The 22,614-nt window shown below is 41.7% G+C and overlaps 1 protein-coding gene across 1 annotated transcript in view; it reads right to left on the reverse strand.

Moving 5' to 3' along the window:
• Window positions 1-400: 400 nt before the first annotated feature.
• LOC108703502 (A.superbus venom factor 1) overlaps window positions 401-22,614 on the reverse strand; it is a 62,897-nt gene continuing 40,683 nt past the window's right edge. Inside the window, exons 24-41 of the mRNA XM_041588930.1 lie at window positions 20,804-21,007; window positions 19,974-20,049; window positions 18,340-18,499; window positions 17,724-17,825; window positions 15,136-15,286; window positions 13,674-13,837; window positions 12,259-12,417; window positions 11,379-11,438; window positions 10,427-10,517; window positions 8,852-8,903; window positions 7,765-7,852; window positions 7,479-7,568; window positions 6,942-7,047; window positions 6,055-6,144; window positions 3,275-3,361; window positions 1,729-1,812; window positions 1,270-1,405; window positions 401-841 (exon numbers count right to left, since the gene is read on the reverse strand). Of these exons, the coding sequence (XP_041444864.1) occupies window positions 700-841; window positions 1,270-1,405; window positions 1,729-1,812; window positions 3,275-3,361; window positions 6,055-6,144; window positions 6,942-7,047; window positions 7,479-7,568; window positions 7,765-7,852; window positions 8,852-8,903; window positions 10,427-10,517; window positions 11,379-11,438; window positions 12,259-12,417; window positions 13,674-13,837; window positions 15,136-15,286; window positions 17,724-17,825; window positions 18,340-18,499; window positions 19,974-20,049; window positions 20,804-21,007 (2,042 nt within the window). The 3' untranslated portion in view covers window positions 401-699. The remainder of the gene's footprint in view (window positions 842-1,269; window positions 1,406-1,728; window positions 1,813-3,274; window positions 3,362-6,054; window positions 6,145-6,941; window positions 7,048-7,478; window positions 7,569-7,764; window positions 7,853-8,851; window positions 8,904-10,426; window positions 10,518-11,378; window positions 11,439-12,258; window positions 12,418-13,673; window positions 13,838-15,135; window positions 15,287-17,723; window positions 17,826-18,339; window positions 18,500-19,973; window positions 20,050-20,803; window positions 21,008-22,614) is intronic.

The following is a 22,614-nucleotide window of genomic DNA, read 5'->3' on the forward strand; positions in this document are numbered from 1 at the left end:
TTCTAAATTGTTCCTGGACTATGTTGGCCTGCTGCCTGTCCTATATTCTGGCCTGTTCCTGGACTCTGTTGGCCTGCTGCCTGTCCTAAGTTCTGGCATGTTTCTGGACTCTGTTGGCCTGCTGCCTGTCCCAACTAGCCTGTTCATGGACTTTGCCCTTGCTGGTCCTGGCTTCCCAACCACTGTTCATGGTATTCCCGATGTCTCATCTGTTCTAGCACCCTCATTATTTGCGTTTATTCAAAGGAACTTTTCCTCTTTGTCTACTCTGCTTTAAGTTTGTGTTTTTCCCTGTGTGTTGGGCCATTAATTTTCCATCTTAGTTTGGGGCTGGCAGCTTCTAAGCCCAGCTTAACTTCTCAGAAGAAGGGTGTCCAATCAATGAAATTGTAGCTAGTGGTAGATTTCGTAGAGTTGAAATTTATTAAGTGGAAGGTTATGGACTGGGCATCTCTATTTTAAGGATTGACCAATGACAGCAGTATATGTAGGACATAAAATGTATGGGAATATTCACATTATTGACTATAACCTCAATGTCATATGTAGTTACATTATGGTTGATGAACAGATGCTGTGGAAGAAGCCAATGCAGGTGAATAAAGTGTTTTTATGGACTATATATAAACCATGGAAAGTAATATAAAATAGGAAATGGGATGTCTGGAGCTATCTATAAAGGGTTAAAAGCCACTTCTTTCAGTTCTGGCACCCGGCAATCTCCAGGTATCCAGAAAGGTCATCAAATATATCACAGATATTTTGGTTTTCTCTTTTCTGACAATCCCTCTCCGTTGGCCACCACTCAATCCATGTGTCCTTGCCAATGATGTAGGCATACCTACAAAAGCATAAACAATGATTACAATTCCAACAAAATCAGTATCTATCTTTTTATTGAAGCAGGCCCATGCCTTGAGAAGGATCTGGGGATTTTGTGGATAACAAGTTGTCTAATTCCAAGCAGTGTCATTCAGTGGCTACAAATAAATGACTGTCTTGTATTAACGCGCTGGATGAAAACATAATGTTGCCTCTTTATAGATGTCTGGTAAGGCCTTGTCTTGGGAATGCAGTGCTGTGTTTGGGTTCCAGTATTTAAAGTGACCCACCCCTTTAAAAGGAATCACTTGCACAGTAACTTCCTTGTTCTCATGATGAATAGGATTGGGTTCGGCCAGGCATTTGGCATTATCCGCTCAAAAGAGGCCCAATCCTGGCTTTGTTGCATCCCTATTTATTTTTTAACTCAGTAGTGACCTCACTTACCCGTTAGGCTGTTTCCAAACGTCCCCGGTTATACCCCATATCAGGTAATCTCTGCCAACCATCAGGTCTAAAGCTTTCCGACATTTGATGTGACTGATGAAATTACGTTCGTTATCCTCACCAAACTCATCTGTACCTGGAGGAACATGAGAAAAAAATAGTATTGCTTTTACCCTAATAAACCAATGATTTATTATATTATATTAAGGGGCCACTATACTATAATTAGGGCTGTCATTTTCGTGCGGGTAATTAAAACAGATCAGATAAATAAAGCAGAGTGGGGGGCAGGGAGCTTCTATTAAATCCGTTTATACAGAAAGATACAGTAAAATTGTAGGTTCTGACCTGAACTAAACACAATTAAGTTAACTTCCCCTTTGATAATTACCCCAATTCCACCTTTTTGAATTTTTTTAGTTTTTTTAAATAGAAATGGAACAATTGCTGCAGGCTCACCTTGCTTAATCACCTTCACTATTGTCATCACGTAGTTGTCGTAGCTTTCTTTGTGTTGCACCTCCTTGACGTTAGCCTTGTACACTGAGAATGAAATGAACGATGAATGGAGGAAGCAGAGTAAACGTTTCCAGAACTAAGAAAGAATTTAACACCAGGAGTGCGGGATCTGCCTGTTCTGATCAATTGCACAATGACACAAACTACAGGCCTCACAGGTGCCAAGGGGGACTCTCTGATAAAGACCTGCTGTGAAGACCTCAAGCTCCATTCACCCTACGTGCAAAGCATGAAAATGCAAAAAGTGCAAACATCAGTGTGTAAGGGGGTGTAAAGTGATGAGAGTGTTATGTTATGTGAGGGAAATGTTATCTTTTTGAGTGACAAAAATGTGCATGTATGTAAAATGTATGTGTTTAGAATTGTTGGGTGTAATTTGTGCAAATCACCACCAGATGGCAGTAGATTTTTTTGTTTACTCTAAGTGTAATTTCTACCCCGGGCCACTAGAGGCCACTGTAGGACACATAAGGGCTATAAAAGCAGGTGCCCAGCCCAAGGTCAGCTGTCTTGATGGGAGGGCGTGGCTGAAGGAACATCAGCTGGTCGGTTAGTGGAGACATCAATGACAGATAGGAAAAAGATAGACAGTGAGATTTTAAGTAAGCGAGCACTAGGTGCATGAGACAGTGGGGTTAATTAGTAAGGGCAGCTGTGGCCTCATCATGGAGGAAAGTGGAATTAGTTTCCTACAGGCATTCTGTAAGTACAGGAATCAGTGGTAGTTTAGGACAAGGTAGGAAGGACACCTGGGTCTCTGGACAGGAATTGGATGGAAAAGGGCCTAACCTGGAAGAGTGGAGGGGCATCACCCAGAAGGTATCGGGCCACTATTGGAGAGTGGGACAAGACCACTAGGCGGTTAGGTGTAAACCAAGATCCTAAGGCAGATGGGCCTACCCAGAACTGATTCTTTGTAATATTGGTAACTGGAAGTGTTTGAAGAAGTGATTGCTGGAGAGTGTAAAGTGTGCCTGTTGTAAAAACCCTCTTTTCCTTTTTCCTGCGTAAACAAAATCTTCTGTGTTATTGTTATCATCGCGTTCCGTGTGGTGAGTGTCAACTGAGGTGCCAACTTCCCCTTTAAAATCTGGAAGCCCCTCCCACAAGTGCAAATAAAAGTGCATGAATTAAAGGAGAAGGAAAGTCATCTTGCACTTGGGGGTGACAAATATTAGGCACCCCCAAGGGATTCTATTGACTTACCTTACCACGGAGCGATCCTCTTCCGGCTCTGAGACAATTTGCAATTGGTTTTCATATTTTAATATTTGTGGTTTTTGGGTTATTTAGCTTTTTATTCAGCAGCTTGATGAAGGGGCTTGGCCCCAATAACGTTTGCTGGGATCTCACCTTAACTAAAAGAGGCCTTGGAGTTTTTGCAGAAGCATTGAGTAGACTGTGCCTTTGTTTCTATTGTTGTGTCTATAATTAAAGGTGAACCAAGCCTTTTATTGTTTAGGGTTTAGAAATTCCTGATTCTCACCATAATCCACACCCGGAGCGCAGGCCATTTTACTTCTCATTTCAGCTGTGTATTGTTTGTCAATTGTCTGCCGAAGGAAACAGTTCTCTGAGGAGGAAAGAGAGACAATTTGAAGGCAGAGACTACAGAACACAGAAAGCAAAAATAATCTCAACTCCTCATTGTTACTGTTGGAGAATGCTATTGTTGAAATAAATCACTGTTGGAGTAAGTTACTGTTGGAGTAAGGTACTGTTGGAGTAAGTTACTGTTGGAGTAAGGTACTGTTGGAGTAAGGTACTGTTGGAGTAAGGTACTGTTGGAGTAAGGTACTGTGGGATATTTTACTGTAGGAGTATGTTACTGCTGGAGTATGTTACTGTAGGAGTATATAACTGTTGGAGTATGTTAGTGTTGGAGTACTGTATGTTACTGTTGGAATATGTTACTATAGAAGTATGTTACTGTTGGGATAATTTACTGTTGAAGTGTGTTCCTGTAGGAGTATATTACTGTAGGAGTATATTACTGTAGGAGTATGCTAGTGTTGGAGTATGTTACTGTAGGAGTATGTTACTGCTGAAGTATGTTACTGCTGAAGTATATTACTGTAGGAGTATGCTAGTGTTGGAGTATGTTACTGTAGGAGTATGCTAGTGTTGGAGAATGCTACTGTGGGAGTATGTTACTGTTGGAGTATGTTACTGTAGGAGTATGTTACGGTTGGGATAATTTACTGTTAAAGTATGTTACTGTAGGAGTATGTTACTGTAGGAGTATGTTACTGTAGGAGTATGTTACTGTTGGAGTATGTTAATATAAGAGTATGCTAGTGTAGGAGTATGTTACTGTAGGAGTATGCTACTGTTGGATTAAGTTACTGTTGGAGCATGTTACTGTTGGAGTAAGTTACTGATGGAGTATGTTACTATTGAAGTATGTTACAGTAGAAGTAAGTTATTGTTGTAATATGTTACTGTAGGAGTATGTTGCTGGTGGGGTAATTTACTGATGGGGTATGTTACTGTTGGAGTATGTTACTGTAGGAGTATGTTACTGTTGGAGTATGTTACTGTTGGAGTATGTTACTGTTGGAGTATGTTACTGTTGGAGTATGTTACTGTTGGAGTATGTTACTGTAGGAGTATGTTACTGTAGGAGTAAGTTACTGTAGGAGTATGCTACTGTAGGAGTAAGTTATTGTAGGTGTAAGTAACTGTAGGAGTATGTTACTGTTGGAGTATGTTACTATTGGAGTATGCTAGTGTTGGAGTAAGTTACTGTAGGAGTAAGTAACTGTGAGAGTATGTTCCTGTAGGAGTATGTTACTGTAGGAGTATCTAACTGTAGGAGTATGTTAGTGTTAGAGTATGCTAGTGTTAGAGTATGCTAGTGTTGGAGTAAAGCACTGCGTATCTTGACAGCGCTATATAAATAAATGATGATGATGATGATGTTACTGTGGGAGTATGTTTTTGTAGGAGTATGTTACTGTAGGAGTATGTTACTGTAGGAGTATGTTACTGTAGGAGTATGTTACTGTTGGAGTATGTTACTGTTGGAGTATGCTAGTGTTGGAGTATGTTACTGTAGGAGTATGCTAGTGTTGGAGTATGTTACTGTAGGAGTATGTTACTGTAGGAGTATGTTACTGTAGGAGTATGTTACTGTAGGAGTATGTAACTGTAGGAGTATGTTAGTGTTGTAGTATGTTACTGTAGGAGTTGGAACAGGCACAAATGTTCTAGGAAATGTAACTTCTCGGGTGCAAGTCTAGTGGCAGGTCTGGTGTAGGATTAGACAGAAGAGGTAGATGCGCCGTGGCCCTAATCATTACCCCTAGGCAGCTGCCTCTTCTGCCTTCTCCTAGTTCTGGCCCTGCTTCCCAATTCTGCATTGGTACCTGAAAACCTAAATGATCCCAATTATACTGACTGTGTTTCAACACAAGATCTGCCATAACCAGGCCAGAAATCAACTTATCACCATTTTCACTTGCATTTCCTCCATGCAAACTGCAACAACCAACGTCATTTTTTTTCTTCTTCGTGATTTAATATTTTATTTTAAATATAATAAATCTTAGTACAGGTATGAGATCGATTATCTGGAAAGCCATTATCCAGAAAACTCCAAATTACAGAAAGTCCGTCTCCCATAGACTCCATTATAATCAAATAACCCACGTTTTTAAAACGGATTTCCTTTTTCTGTGTTATAATTAAACAGTCGCTTGTACTTGATCCCAACTAAGATATAATTAATCCTTATTGGAAGCAAAACCAGCCTATTGGCTTTATTCAATGTTTATATGATTTTCTAGTAGAAGATCCAAATTACAGAAAGATCCGTTAATTGAAAAACCCCAGGTCCCGAGAATTCTGGATTACAGGTCCCATACTTGTACTGGGTGGGCGGGTCATCCTCCACCAGCTCGACAAGGCAAGAGGGTAAGCCTGCGCCACTTGGGGAAATTTAACCAGTGCCACTGCTAAACCACCAATAAGAATCCTCCAGGCAGCGCTGGAACAGCCCGGCAGCCAATAACCTCCCTCTTTAACCTCTCAACCTAATCCCTGCTCGCACCAACCCCATGGGATCACAGGGGAGTACTAACTCCCTGCTCTCTACTTTTTCTTCTCATTCTCTCCCTTCTTCCTTCCATTTATGTTATTCTTTACCCATTTTCTCCTTCCCCAGTGTGGTATTTTCTCCCCATTTACCTTTCTATTCCCTCCTCAAGCAAACACACAGGAACATACCATTTAATAATTAGGGAAACTTCTTTTTTTCAGACTCACCCTCTGCACAGCGGCACAGCTCTCCCAAACAAAGCTTGCCGTATAGCGCACTGCTCTCATTAATGTGGTAGAATTTGGTGCAACGGTTCTCTGTCAGGGCAGAAAAGAGATAAGCAGACATCAAATTGTATAGATAAAAAAAAATCTTATTTTCATTCATATTTGAAACACTGTTCGGAGGCAATGTTCCCTCTAATTCCTTCTCTGAAAAATTCTTTTGTGCGCACATTTTTTTTTTTTTTTTTTATAAAACTACAATCGTAGATCAGAATAAATGCAAAATTTTGCACTTTCAAACAACAATTGTTGTGTGCGCTGACCCATGAGCGCACAGCTTAGAGGGAGCATTGTTCAGGGGAGGACAGCTAGGAGGCAAAGATCTTGACATTTTATTGATATTTAAGGGATACTGTCATAGGAAAACATGTTTTTTTTTATAAAATCCATCAGTTAATAGTTAATATCTGTACTGAAATCCGTTTTTCAGAAGTGCAAAAGGATGTTTTAATATTTAATTTTAAAATCTGACATTGGGTTAGACATATTATCAGCTTCCCAGATGCCCCCAGTCATGTCACTTGTGCTCTGATAAAATGCAGTCACTCTTTACTGCTGCACTGCAAGTTGGAGTGAATTCACCCCCCAAGCAGCCCATTAGCAGAACAATGGGACAACAGAACCTGGTAGATATAAGAACAGCACTCAAGTGTAAAAATCCAGGTCCCACTGCGACTCCTTCAGTTACACTGAGTAGGAGAAACAACAGCCTGCCAGAAAGCAGTTCCATAGTGCAGCACTGGCTCTTTCTGAATCACATGACCAGGTAATGTAGCTACTACAAGAAGAAAAGTAAATCAATCGTAACAGAGGATAATAAACGCCCTTACCTGGAGTATAATAGTCATACACTGTAACAGAAGCTGGTTGAACGAGACCCATCTCAAAATACTGGTGAGCATAAAACTTGATGCATTCTGGCTCAGTGTTGGAGATCTTAAAATAAAGTGGAAAAAGAAATGAATATAGAGAAATGGGCAGAGAGGAGGGTCATCTTTAATTGTGTCAAAGCATTGAGAAAACAGACTTTACAGAAAACAGTATTGTTTCCATGCCTGGACTGAGATTCAAAATGTTATATCATATTTTTAAGTAGACAGAGGCCCATACAACACCCTACAGGTCCAAAGAGAAGACTGTGGCCTGTCCAGGAAATAACAGAAATTCACATAACTAGAGCAATAATGGGTTGTGATGTGATTTTTGAAGTAAAATGGTTGTTTGGATGAAGAGCTAATTGGGGAAAATTATGGATGGAAAAGCTAATTGGGGAAAAAGGAGAATATCAGCTTAATATATCAATGATTACTAGATATAAAGTATGTGCTAGAGAGGATGTGTATGACTGGAGAGCACCCACAACTTACTTTATCTACGTAGAGAATAAGGGTTCCCTTCTCATTTGCTCCTTTGTTGATTTCATACTTGGAGATGTATTTGTCCACTCCATCCTTTAGCTGTGTGTAACAGTAAGAGAGGATTATCATGGGTCATGGAAAGCCAGGGAGAAAGCTGCCCATCATTGTTCATGGTCTTCTAAGTATCAACATTTCATTATACACGTCAATGTATCTATTGTCTTGATAAACACCACTAGGCTTAGGACTTTACAATTCTACTTATAACGTGGTGCCCCACATATTTGGTACTTACCTTATTTAGGGAATCTGTATCAGGATAGAAGCCGGTCATCATTGAAATATCGATGATGGACATGGTGGCATCAGAATCTTTGAGAAACCTGGTGAGTAGAATGAGTTGTAAATACTGTATGCCATAAAGTTGCTTTACTCACATGAGAGCTCATTTCAGTACATTTGTACTCAACAGCAGTATTCATACAAAAAAAAGCTTGTGTATTTATGACTTAGGAAAACGTTGCAAAAAAGCAGTTTTATTATGGTGTTTTTCTGACTTTGGTCCCATTGATTTTCAAGTCCAGACTGGTGTAAAATTTGGGTGCATCGTCTCTCCCAGTTGTACCTACATAGGCAGGATTGTCACAAGGGGGTGGGATTTGGATTATTCAAGGAATGTCTGGGCATGGTCAGTGAGTTGGTGGCATGATCTAAAGAACTCTAATTTTACATTTACACTTTTGGCAGGTACTCAGTAAATGTGTTTCCAAACATATATGCTGGGCAGAGACATGGTCTATAAGAAGGCCATGTATTCAGGGCAGGTGACAATCTAGAATCCAAGAGTATAGGTCAGGGTGATGGCAGAGGAAAAATTCCAATAAAATTCCAAGCTGAGGTCATCAATAACAAATGTGTGAACAGCCCTAAACCGTTAATAAGTTTGACAACACCTGGTTCAAGCAAAGAATATGAACAGCACCAGCAGTGGAGCAGAGTCAGACTTGGACTTGTGGTAATGCAGTAGGAGACCTATGGTGGGAATTAGAAAGGGGCTCCTGGGAATTATCCTTGGCAGAGGCCACTTGGGGAACTTACTGTAATCTGGCACACCAGTTTTACCATGGTGGAACTCATGAAAACTTATAAAGAGTACCTAGAATCCCCCTTGCTCCCTACACACGCATAAAGAATAATGCAAAAAACGTTTTATATAATATGGGATCAGTCTAGTTAATGTATTTTTTCCAGGTTCGTTGGAACATAGTTAAATGCGTATGTTGCATTAAGAAAAAGGCTCAGCAACCACGTGACATTAAAGTTTAGGTATTGGGGGTTGTTTAGTGTCATGCAGAATAATTGGACAAATACTCTTTACACACCTTGCACAGACTTCAATTGACACTGCAGCCACAGCACCATTTGGGACCTTCACTGATTTAATAGAAAGAAAATAACAAAGGTCAAAAAGAACTAACAAAAGGAAACAAACAAACCTCACAATAGGGCAATGGGACATTTTGAGCTTTGCTGCTAGTAAACCTGGGAGATCCAGCTGCATAACTCCCTGGGATTCCCTGCCACTGCCCTTCTGGATATGCACACAAATATAGGGACCTACCCCTTTTAGGTTTTCCATCTATTTTCCTAAGAAAGTCCTGGCATCTGTAACCTGGATACCTTGACACCATGTGTTCTCTGTTGGCCTGGTTAGATGGTAACCAGTTCAACTTACTTGCTGACAGAAAGTCCAGGACTCTTTCTTCTACCTGCTTAGGAAGGGGAATGTCTGCTGGAGAGCCTGGGACTACAAGGTCCCATTAAAGGAAGACCACTTGAATGAGGAACATACAGTAGTAGGTGTATGATAGGCAGGCCAGCTAGAAAGAGCAGTTCTGAGCTCCAACATAGAAATATAGATTGAAGGTATTTTTCCAATGTGATACTGCATGTTAAGGTGACCATAGATGTTTTGATTTTTAAAAGATCTTTTTGTTATTGTAGGACATGAAATGATTGTGTAAATGCATGATTTGTCCATCAACAAAAAGACCATTTCAAGTCTAGTTGAAGCTTGGAAACTGTGGGTAGCTGCCTGCTTGGCCCGATAAAGATTTTCAAACTGGCCGATCAATTTTCTGCTTGATCAGCCACTAACCTCACAATAATTTGACGGATTGTCGTATCACACGAAAAATAGTCGAAAAATCTTAACATCTATGGCCACTTTAAGTGTAGGGATCATAGTGGAATGGGAACTCCATTGTTGGTCCTATGTGAATACTTCATTTTGTGTGCTAAAACTTCTGGAGTCCAGAAATCCTGTTTGTGCAGCTGAGAGGTACAGTTCTGCAACACCTCTCCAACACATGTATGCAAGGGCCCAGCTGAGACTGACGGTGTGATGTAATTCATTGCTCTACACTAGGGCTCCCCAACCTTTTTTCATTGTGAGCCACATTCAAATGTAAAAAGAGTTGGGGAGCAACAAAAGCATGAAAAAGTCCCTTGGGTGCCAAATAAGGACTGTGATTGGCTATTTTGTAGACTGGCAATCTACAAGAGGCTCTACTTGCCACTATACTTAGTTTTTATGCAATTAAAACTTTCTTCCAAGCCTGGAATTCAAAAATAAGCACCTGGTTTGAGGACACTGAAAGCAACATCCAAGGGGTTGGAGACAAACATGTTACTCACTAGCTACTGGTTGGGAATCACTGCTCTACACCAATTATGTGGGAGTTCTGGGTAGAAAAATATGGGTTACACACTAATAAATCTATTGGTGAAGGCAAGGCCTGAGGAGAAAGAATACTGACTTCTTCTGGATCTGGATCCTGACTTCTTCTGGATACCTTCAGGGTCTGCTCCCCCTACTGTTACAACACTGGATCTACTTCTTAGTAGCACATGGTTTTTTTAAAGAGAGTTATACAATAACAGCTAAACTCACTCACCATCTTTTTCTTCATTCACCTTCACAGAGACATCAAAGTTTTGACATGTCATTTGCTTCTCGATTTCAATACTGTGATACACAGATACTACCTGCACAGGAAATGACATCACCGTGAACATTATTAGGAAACGATGACATCATAAACATCAAAATGACACATGGTTAAAGAAATATGTGAAGTCAAGACTGTTGAAGTGCTCTACTTTCTTCTATAGTTTTTAATTACACAAAGTATCATTTTCAGTCCAGCTGTATGAACAAACTCTAAGACCCCAGCTGGTACATGTGGAAGAGGGTGCCCTCTACAAGACTTCCGACACCGTCACAAAAATTTGGAGAAACAAAAACATCTTCCCCTGCCTTCTGCAATTAAGTTGGAATTGTGAGAAAACGCTGCATTGTGGGAAACAAATATGGCAGTGGCACATTGGTAAGGTAAGGAAAGGACCCTTAGTGATTCTCTTTAATATAGAAGATTATGTGTTGTCCTTATTTTCATGCAACTGAGCTTTTGGTTGGGTGGCAAGTTATTCGTGACAAGGAAGTGCTTTGATGACGGGAAATAATTGATCCTACAACTTATTAACTAACGAGTAAAGATGATCATGGCTATAAACGAACATGCTCAGGTACAGTATAGTGATGTGTGGTCTGGCCCGATACCCACGTGTGGGGCAGGTTTGGGCCGACCTCCCATCTCCGGTTGCGGGTTGAGCATTTCTTCCTGCTCTCCCTGCCTGCCACCTTGCACTTCCGGTGCAAGACACGCGCCTTATTGTCCCGCCCATTTTTGTGACATCATCACCAGGGCTGGTTGGCGCGGGTCTATAAAAAGAACCCTGAAGTCGTGGGCGTGCCAGGTGGAGGGAGGGCAGGTTAGGGTTGGGTGCGGTTCGGTAAAACCCGTCCCACACATCACTAGTACAGTATATGGTTCAGGTTGTACTTACTGTCAGAAGAACTTGTCCTGGGCCTTTAGCTTTAATCACAAAGTCTTGATTTATGGTAGTCTGTAAAATGAATAAATAAATGTTTGTGAGAGAGCAGGAGTGTAAATATCCATAAATACTTGTCTCTTGAATATTCACACAAGTAACTCTTTAAGTGGGTAGGGAATGCTGAGAGATCAATTTCTCTTTCACCAAGTAGTCAAGGAAGTTGTCAGGAGAAAGAAAGTGGCTGCTCTGATGTTCTTCTGCTTAGGAAAGATGTGAGAAAGGTTTCTAATTCTTTTCCTAAGCAGAAGAACATCAGCCTCTTTCTTTCTCCTGACAACTTCCTTGACTACTTGGTGGTCAGACTGGTGGGAAACCGACCAGCAGGTGGCGCTGTTGTAACAAAATTCATTCATATTAACAGTACATGTATCCCTTAATATCTTGCAAATTAAATGAAATAAATAATGAATGTAAATTGCAAAAGTGTTTAGAATAGCACCCGCATCAATTTTACATTCACTTATTTTAAAGGTTTACGTATCCTTTAAGATCATATTCATACATAGATATTACAAATTCAAAAGGGTTGACAAACTTTCAATCACCGCTGTAAAAGGCAACGTTTTCCAAAAGAAGGTTCTTCTGTGGATGTTACATGTGCATTCCCTTACTTCTGTATATTCCTTTACATATTATTTTACTCCTATTTTTATTAAGCTCATTGTCTTTATAATCAATATTTAATATCAGTTGATCTTAGTATTTGCTTATATTCACATTTGCTCTATAGAAACGATGTGCCTCTTTTATCACATATTAAAGTTTAAGTTGCATTAGTCACTTAAATATTTTTGTGGCAGCTCTCTCTCTGAGCCGTGCCTCATATACATACCTCTTCTGAACGTGGCATCATGGCGTTCTCATTATCAATGCGGATATCTGAAGGGTTTTTTTTCTCAGGGAGGTAGATAGAGACGTCCATGCTCAAGTCACTAACATGTGGCACATCCAGCTGATACTGAGCCAGAGCTTGGAACATTATAATGGTAGCCTGGAAAATGCAATATACCAGTTATCTTAATGAGTAATATCTTAAAAATATCTTTCTAAAACTATGGCCACCCATGGTGGGGAGGATACCACAGTGTGGGGGCCACATTTATGGAGATATTTGATAATAATGAGCAGTTGTTATCAAGGAACACTCTTTTGAACACCTAGAACCGGACTCCCCAACCGTTCTTACTAGAGAGCCAAATTCAAATATAAAAATAATTGGGGAGCAACTCAAGCATGAAAAAATTCCTTGGGAGGTGCCAAATAAGGGCTGGGATTGGCTATTTTGTAGCCTTTATGTGGACTGGAAACCTACACTAGGGATGTAGCGAACTGTTCGCCGGCGAACTAGTTCGCACGAACTTCGACTGTTCGCGTCCGCCGAATGTTCGCGAACGTCGCGCGCCGTTCGCCAATATGAGTTCGCGTTCGATTCGAACAAAAATCGTTCGACCATTCGACCATTCAATTCCTTCGACCGCTAAAATCGAAGGATTTTCGTTCGAATCGAACGATCGAAGCCATTCGATTGAATGAAATCATTCGATAGAATGGCTTCGATCGTTCGATTCGAATGAAAATCGTTCGATCGAACGATTAAAATCCTTCGATCGTTCGAATCGAACGATTTTGCAGGTGTTCGAAGTTCGCAAACTGTTCGCGAACTGTTCGCATTTTTTGCCGGTGTTCGCGAACGGCGTTCGCGAACACATAAACGGCAGTTCGCTACATCCCTAACCTACACGGGGTTTGTCAGTACACCTGGTTTTTATGAAACCAAAACTTGCCTTCAAGCCTGGAATTGAAAAATAAGCACCTGCTTTGAGGCCACTGGGAGCAACATCCAAGAAGTTGGTGAGGAACATGTTGCTCATGAGACACTGGTTGGGCTGAGCTACAATGTTTGTTTGATACGAATATTTGATAGAAAACCAATAAGAATATAAACTACCTGTTAGTATCGTCTTTATATAGGAGACTTTTGTACGTTTTAGCTGGGCATAATCTAGTTTTTTATGGAATTTTCAGGGTCAGATTTTTTTCAGGGGCTTTTTTTTGACTAATGAACAGTCCCAGAAATAAGAGGGAAAGTGGGGCAATGGCAGGCAGTTAAGGGGTGGGCTTTTGTTACTGGGGGGTTAGTTCTCCTTTAACAAACATAAACATGACTATTATTACATTACAGAGTCTTATTGCAATCACTGCGTAAGGGGATAGCATAGATAATGTGAACCGGAAGGCATCACTTACTTGCGTGGAATCAAAAACCGCTCCATAATATCTCTTCTCATTTAGCCAACGCACTATGGCCCTGGTTGGATCATGCTCCTTCAGTTTAAGGAGGGTCAGAAGAGCATACGATGTGGCCTCCAGCGAGATAAAGAATGCATGTGGCTCTTCCCAGTGGCTCTTATCTACAAAACACAGCAAGAACAATCAGAGGAGGTCCAAAAAAGTTTATGATGGAGCTAACTGATGGCTGTAGGTGTCAATGAAACCAGGAAAACAATATGCAGCCAACTACGCCTGTCCAGCTCAGGCACCCAAAAATTATCAACCTGAACAGAAATCACCTGATGATGCATAATGAAGAACCTTACAGATCTCTACTCTGCCTGGTTACTTTTCTCTACTCAGGAATGTTATGCCTTTATGTCATTTTGGTGGTTGTTAAACAAGGGCATTTGGGCTGGTAATCCCATTGGCTGATAATTGTCAAATGCAAAAACAAAATGAAAGCCATAGCTTGCAACCCAAGTCATCCAGGGCTTGAACTATTCCCTTAAATCAGGGGCCACCAATGTTTTTAACATGTGAGCCACATTCAATCCAGAAAAGAGTTGGGGAGCAACTTGGGCATGATAATCATAAACGTTTCTGTGGGTGCCAAATAAGGGCATCCTACGGGATAAGGGCACCCTACGGGATGATCTGTTCAGCAGTACATCTGGTATTGTGCAACCAAAACTTGCCTTTTAAGCCAGGAACTCAAAAAGAAGTAGTTGCTTTGAGGCCACTGAGAGCAACATCCAAGGGGTTGGAGAGTAACATGTTGACACTGGTTGGGGATCACTGCCTTATGTAGAGGAGGTCTGACGGCATAACAAATATAACCTGAAGACTATTTCATAATGTCTTCCCAAGAGCAGTGAAAATTGCATGAAAAGAAACAATCAATCACTAGAACTAATCTCACCTTTTGTACCCATGAGCAATTTTTAAAGACTCCCTGCATGAGTTTCTTAAGCTTTTAGGTGCTGATGTTTTTCTTAGTTTCAAAAGGCTAAGATGATTAACTAAGCTTTTTACTATAAACACCCTGTGTCAAAAGGCACAAACAATCTAAAATTGGCCCGAAATGTGTTTTACTATTAGGGTCGGCCCAGACCTGCTCCCTGCACATAACCCTGCTGCTGATTATGGCTTCCTTAAAGGAAACCTTTAAAATAATTGATAAGTGTGCTATTCTAAGTACTTTTGTAATTTACATTCATTATTTATTTTCTTTTGATTCCAAGATATTAAGGGATACATGTGCTGTTAATATGAATGAATTTTGTTACAACAGCGCCACCTGCTGGTCAGTTTCCCACCAGTCTGACCAGCAAGTAGTCAAGGAAGTTGTCAGGAGAAAGAAAGAGGCTGCTCTGATGTTCTTCTGCTTAGGAAAAGAATTAGAAACCTTTCTCACATTTATATACATAGCTGTTACCTGTTGCTGCTTTCTGTAGTATCTGTGTGTCCTGGAGCTTCCCGGCCAGTGCAAGTGCATAGGATGTGATTGCAATTGAATAGGGTTTGCGCAGTTGTGAATATCTAGCCCACAAGAAGTTGACAGCCCTGTTAATATGATCTCCCAGGCTCTAGGGTAAAGAACAGCATTAACAGTTAACAAACCCTGGGGATTCTACATCATTCAGTTTAAGAGCTTAAGCTTAAGTTGTGGTTTTCTTTAGATCTCTTTAGAAATTTCTGTACAGTGTTTTGGCAGTGTTTGTTCAATATAACGGTTAACCTACCCCTGCTGAAAATGATAAGGATATTAGAAGTCACTGAGGGGTTGTTCTGTGACCATATAAAGGCACAAGGCTACAGGCTGAGTTATATAGGGAACTCTGAGTATCACTCATGTATTATAAGGGATAATGTACCCCCTACTGTAAATGATAAGGATATTAGAAGTCACTGAGGGGTTGTTCTGTGACCATATAAAGGCACAAGGCTACAGGCTGAGTTATATAGGGAACTCTGAGTATCACTCATGTATTATAAGGGATAATGTACCCCCTACTGTAAATGATAAGGATATTAGAAGTCACTGAGGGGTTGTTCTGTGACCATATAAAGGCACAAGGCTGCAGGCTGAGTTATACAGGGAACTCTGAGTATCACTCATGTATTATAAGGGATAATGTACCCCCTACTGTAAATGATAAGGATATTAGAAGTCACTGAGGGGTTGTTCTGTGACCATATAAAGGCACAAGGCTGCAGGCTGAGTTATACAGGGAACTCTGAGTATCACTCATGTATTATAAGAGATAATGTACCCCCTACTGTAAATGATAAGGATATTAGAAGTCACTGAGGGGTTGTTCTGTGACCATATAAAGACACAAGGCTGCAGGCTGAGTTATACAGGGAACTCTGAGTATCACTCATGTATTATAAGGGATAATGTACCCCCTACTGTAAATGATAAGGATATTAGAAGTCACTGAGGGGTTGTTCTGTGACCATATAAAGTCACAAGGCTGCAGGCTGAGTTATACAGGGAACTCTGAGTATCACTCATGTATTATAAGGGATAATGTACCCCCTACTGTAAATGATAAGGATATTAGAAGTCACTGAGGGGTTGTTCTGTGACCATATAAAGGCACAAGGCTGCAGGCTGAGTTATACAGGGAACTCTGAGTATCACTCATGTATTATAAGGGATAATGTACCCCCTACTGTAAATGATAAGGAGATTAGAAGTCACTGAGGGGTTGTTCTGTGACCATATAAAGGCACTAGGCTGCAGGCTGAGTTATACAGGGAACTCTGAGTATCACTCATGTATTATAAGGGATAATGTACCCCCTACTGTAAATGATAAGGATATTAGAAGTCACTGAGGGGTTGTTCTGTGACCATATAAAGGCACAAGGCTGCAGGCTGAGTTATACAGGGAACTCTGAGTATCACTCATGTATTATAAGGGATAATGTACCCCCTACTGTAAATGATAAGGATATTAGAAGAAACTGAGGGGTTGTTCTGTGACCATATAAAGACACAAGGCTGCAGGCTGAGTTATACAGGGAACTCTGAGTATCACTCATGTATTATAAGGGATAATGTACCCCCTACTGTAAATGATAAGGATATTAGAAGTCACTGAGGGGTTCCGTGGCCATATAAAGGCACAAGGCTGCAGATTCTTTAACATATTTTACATTACCTAACCTTGTTTATTATCCATCAAAACATTATCTTTGAATGCTATTTATAATTTGGCATAAAAGTATTTGCCTGATGCTTTTACATTACTTTTCTTGCCCCCATTTTCCTGTATGAGGGGGCTGCCATATTTGTGCAGCAGGAGTCCGTTAGCATTAGAGACTCTGACAGGCTGAGATGGGACAGTCAGATTAGCAACACAGTCAGGTTTAGGAACTTCAAGTAATAATTAATTACAAAAGAAGAACTACTGTATCAGCAAAAAACGATCAACTTGACCTATATGTAATTTTTATTGTAGATTAATATTTTGAAATGAAAATTTTTAATGTCAGTATCACTTTAAATGAGAGAGGCAGCTCTTTATGCACATAATTTTTTGCAGTTTTACCCCAATATATAAGTGAATGAGTACAAGACCATTGAGTGTTTACATGTGGGCTGCTTTGATTTTTTTTGCCCGGGCTGCTTTTTAGCCTCAGTCCGGCCCTGTTTCAGGTACACAGAGGCCCAATTAGTCCACATAGAGGCCCAAACAGCCCCCACGAGCCCACTAAATACTGACTTTATATGGCACCTTTTAGCAGCCCCTCTGGCATTTGCCAGAACCCACAGATTGCCAGTCCGGGCCTGACTCTGAGTATCACTCATGTATTATAAGGGATAATATACCCCCTACTGTAAATGATAAGGATATTAGAAATCGACGAGGGATTCTGAGACAATATAAAGGCACAAGGCTAAATATTTTTTTCAGTTAGGAAATGTTGGGCGGTTGGCTGTATCTTCACTGAAGTATATCACATATTACACAGAAGACATATTGATTCTCAGCAGTGTGACCCAGTTACTCACAGTCAGGTGTGGGGTACAAATGTCCCGGCTCTCTAGCATAGAGATGAGTACAAAGGCAGTGAGGGCTGCATCTGGTTCTGCTGCTCCTTTTTTATTTCCACCCTGGGAAAGAGAAAGATTTTCTTTGGATAGGTACACAAATTATATTCCCCTAGGTCCAACCTCTTCCAAGAAAGAGTTCCTGAACAAAGAAGTAGACCCATAACTTGCCTTATATACTGCCTGGGTGCGTTATTAGAAGAGCAAGAAAAGACAGATGAAAGGCTGAGGGGCATATTTGTATACACAGTGTCCTTGTCTCAGCACGTGTATGTTAGCTCCACTCATGTGCTCCTAGCAACAGAGACCTGCACTAAAGTCCTGCATGCCGCAGGCACCCCAACCTTGAGCCAAGTGATGGGCCTGCTATAAAGGGAAATGCAAAAGGATGCCCATGTCCCAACACTTCCATTGCCGGTGCAGGTTAACTTTTGCACATTATGATGGAGTTGTACCCAACAGCACTGGGTATAAATGTAGGGCAGAGATCATTTTTGGAAGAAACCATGGCTCTTTGTGCTCCACCTTCATAGATGAGCTCTAAAACATATCTGTATGGATATCGCCCAGCACATACCACCATTTCCATATGGATGACAGGTCCTTTCTCTATGAACATTCCATCGGGCATCTGCGTCTCCAGTATAAGCCACTTGATTGCACCACAGAGAACATTATCATCAATATATGTGTATTCCTTGGACATGGCAAACACTTTAGCTACGTAAGCTGTGAGCCTGGAAAGAGAAGGAAAAGAACAATAATTTGCAGAGAAGACACTTATTGTTGCATTAGACTTATTGTTTAGGAGTCATTGAGTCACAGACCAAAGGGCAGGATTTGGAGGTAGTTCTGAAGGCTTACAGTGGAAGAAGGCGTTGGCAGGCTTAGCAGTGGTCAAATAGGACTACTTAACGGAACAGTAACACCAAAACAGGTGTTTTAAAAGAATGGCACTATAATGTTCTGTTGCCCTGCACTGGTACAACTGGCTGGGTCAGAAATACAACTATAATTAATAAACAAGCTGCTGTGTAGACATGGGGGCAGCCATTCAAGCACAGGATACACAGTAGATAACAGATAAGTACTACTATAGTTTATATAAACAAGCTGCTGTGTAGCCATGGGGGCAGCCATTCAAGCACAGGATACACAGTAGATAACAGATAAGTACTACTATAGTTTATATAAACAAGCTGCTGTGTATCCATGGGGGCAGCCATTCAAGCACAGGATACACAGTAGATAACAGATAAGTACTACTATAGTTTATATAAACAAGCTGCTGTGTAGCCATGGAGACAGCCATTCAAGCACAGGATACACAGTAGATAACAGATAAGTACTACTATAGTTTATATAAACAAGCTGCTGTGTAGCCATGGGGGCAGCCATTCAAGCACAGGATACACAGTAGATAACAGATAAGTACTACTATAGTTTATATAAACAAGCTGCTGTGTAGCCATGGGGGCAGCCATTCAAGCACAGGATACACAGTAGATACCACAAGCTGCTGTGTAGCACAACAGGACATAATATTGTCATTAATTTAAAACATTTTCATATTTTGGTGTTACTGTTCCTTTAATATTGGCCTGAAATCTAAAACTTTGTAACCAATCTATTATGGAAACACCGCAGTTTTGGCAGTACAGTAAATAAACATACAGTCAAGTTGCTGGATTCTTGTATCAGGGAAAGAAAGCAGCAACCCAGCTTCCGTAGTCTCCCATATGAGTTGGGTCTGGGATGTTAGATTATCAGTTATGCTTTTTTTCAAATGATGACAACATTCCTTTAATTAGTGTCGGACTGGCCCACTGGGATACCAGGAAAACTCCCGTTGGGCCAATGTATCTGTGGCTCTTCTTGCTTCTAACCATTGATCCTATTTCATGGACATAACACTATTTCTTTATGGGACAAAATAGGCTTAATAATGGAAGAATAAAGTATAGTAAGTAGATATAAAAGACAAGGAGAATAAAGAGGTTGACTGAGAAGAGGAGGAATAATAGTTTGGAAAGTGGTCCCACTTTCTAAGGTTTTGGGGTTTTTGGATGCCCATTTGGGCATGTTTATGTCCTTACTGTTCATCCATGCCTCCCCATGCTACTGCACTTTCACACTTTCTCTTTGTGGAATTATCAGACCAGCTGAATGTGGCAATTGGTTGCAGTGAGAATGTCGATATAGGAGCCTTACCACGTGCTGGATGGCCTTTCTTGGAATGCTGAAAAGGAGAGGTCAGATTTCCGGAAAGCCAGTTCTTTCTGATAACCTAAAAAGACAGACGTTTTATAGTAATATAACCTTATATATCTATGTTTTTAGTATACTAAGAGAAAATTCTAGGGTATCATTTAGACATCACATCAACCCCTGCTTTCAGTGGCGTAAGTATAGAGTAAGCAAATGCAGGGGGGCCTGGGGAACATGGGGGCTCGGACTGCGGGGCTGCTTCCCACAAGGTAGGAAATGGCTAGAAGGGTTGGGATGATGGGGAACAGAGTGAGCCAGGCCCCTCTGAAGATTTTTTTTTTCAGGGGGGTCCAGCGTATTCTAGTCACGCCACCGCCTTTAAAGGAGAATTCAACCCTTACTGAAAAAAGACCCCCCTCCCTCCTCCCCCCCAGCCTAGCTGCCCCCCCGGGGATATGCTCCATACCTTTTACTTACCCCTTGGTGCAGATTCAGGGATTGCAGTTCACGGCAGCCATCTTCCGGGTCTTCGTGTCTTCTTCCGACACTTAGGCAACTTCCATCCTTTTTGGCCCATGCGCAGTTGTCGCAAACCAGGAAATTGCTCCAACTGCCCATGCGCCGCTTCGCCGGTCTCAGTCCCGGACCCGGAAGATGGCTGCTGTGAACTGAGATCCCTGAATCTACATGAGGGGTAAGTAAAGTGCCCAGTTTAATCTTCAAAACTGCCATTCATTGGCCTCCATCCCAAAGGAATCTCCTTTATTTGTCTGAGAAGGACTTGATGCATCACTCTGCATAGTGATTGTTACACTCACACCTTATCTACTCACCATCTTTAATGTTGTTGAGGGCTTTTTCTCTTCTGTCCACTCCAACTCGCTCCCACTGCCCGGTGGCATCAAGATACCGAGTAGTGATGACATTAGTAGTCATTCTCATCATGTTCTGCTCTCCACAACCGTCTGGCATCTGAATTAAGTGATGAAGCCGGCTGCCATCAATGGCATTCTCCACCAGCTGACTAATTGGGGTTCCTAAGTATAAAAGAGAATCAATGAAAAATGAATAGGAATAGTTAAGGCAGTGATGTCCAACTTCTGTGGTACCGAGGGCCGGAATAGAGCAGGCAGAGTATGTCAAACACAGGGAGCATATGGCAGGCTGAGTATAGCACATGCAGCATAGAATAGACAGAATATTGCACACACACAGAACAGGCAGAGTATGGATGACACAAACAGGCAAAGTATGGCAGGAAGAGTATGGCATACACACAGCGTAGAACAGGCAGAGTATGACACACACAGGCAGCATAGGGCAGGCTGAGCATGGCACACACAGGCAGTGTAGAGTTGGCTGAGTATGGCACACACAGGCATTGTAAGACAGGCAGAGTATGGAGCAAACAGGCAGTCTAGAGCAGGCAGAGTATGGCACACACAAGCAGAGTAGGGCATGCAGAGTATGGCACACACCGGCAGGCAGAGTATAGCACATGCAGCATAGAATAGACAGAATATTGCACACACACAGAACAGGCAGAGTATGGATGGCACAAACAGTCAAAGTATGGCAGGAAGAGTATGGCACACACACAGCGTAGAACAGGCAGAGTATGACACACACAGGCATCTTAGAGCATGCAGAGTATGGAACACACAGGAAGTGTAAAGCAGGCAGAGTATGGCACACAGAAAGAGTAGGGCAGGCAATGTGTGGTGCACACAGGCGGTGTAGAGCAGGCAGAGTATGGCACATACAAGCAGAGTAGGCCTGGAAAGAGTATGGCACACTCAGGCATTGTAGAACAGGCAGGTTATGGCACACACAGGGAGCATAGGGAAGGTAGATTATGGCACACACAGGGAGCATAGGGAAGGTAGATTATGGCACACCGGGAGCATAGGGAAGGTAGATTATGGCACACACAGGGAGCATAAAACAGGCAGAGTATGGCACACAAAGGCAGCATAGGGCAGCCAGAGTATGGCACATATGTGCAGTGTAGAGCAGGCAGAGTATGGCACACACAGGCAGTGTAGGGCAGGAGGAGTATGGCACACACAGGTAACATAGAGAAGGCAGATTATGGCACACACAGGGAGCGTAGGACAAGCAGAATATGGCACACACAGGAAGTGTAGAGGAGGCAGAGTATGGCACACACAGGTAACATAGAGCAGGTGGAGTATGGCACACACAGGGAGTATAGGGCAGGCAGAGTATGGCACACACAGGTAACATAGAGCAGGTAGAGTATGGCACACACAGGGAGTATAGGGCAGGCAGAGTATGGCACACACACAGGGAGCATAGAACAGGCAGATTATGGCACACACAGGGAACATAGGACAGACAGAGTATGGCACACACAGGCAGCATAGGGAAGGCAGAGTATGGCACACACAGGTAACATAGAGCAGGTAGAGTATGGCACACACAGGGAGTATAGGGCAGGCAGAGTATGGCACACACACAGGGAGCATAGAACAGGCAGAGTATGGCACACACAGGGAACATAGGACAGGCAGAGTATGGCACACACAGGCAGCATAGGGAAGGCAGAGTATGGCACACAGTGAGCATACGACAGACAGACAGAGTATGGTACACACAGGGAGCATAGAACAGGCAGATTATG

Source organism: Xenopus laevis, chromosome 3S, assembly GCF_017654675.1.
Source record: "Xenopus laevis strain J_2021 chromosome 3S, Xenopus_laevis_v10.1, whole genome shotgun sequence".
Lineage (NCBI taxonomy): Eukaryota > Metazoa > Chordata > Amphibia > Anura > Pipidae > Xenopus > Xenopus laevis.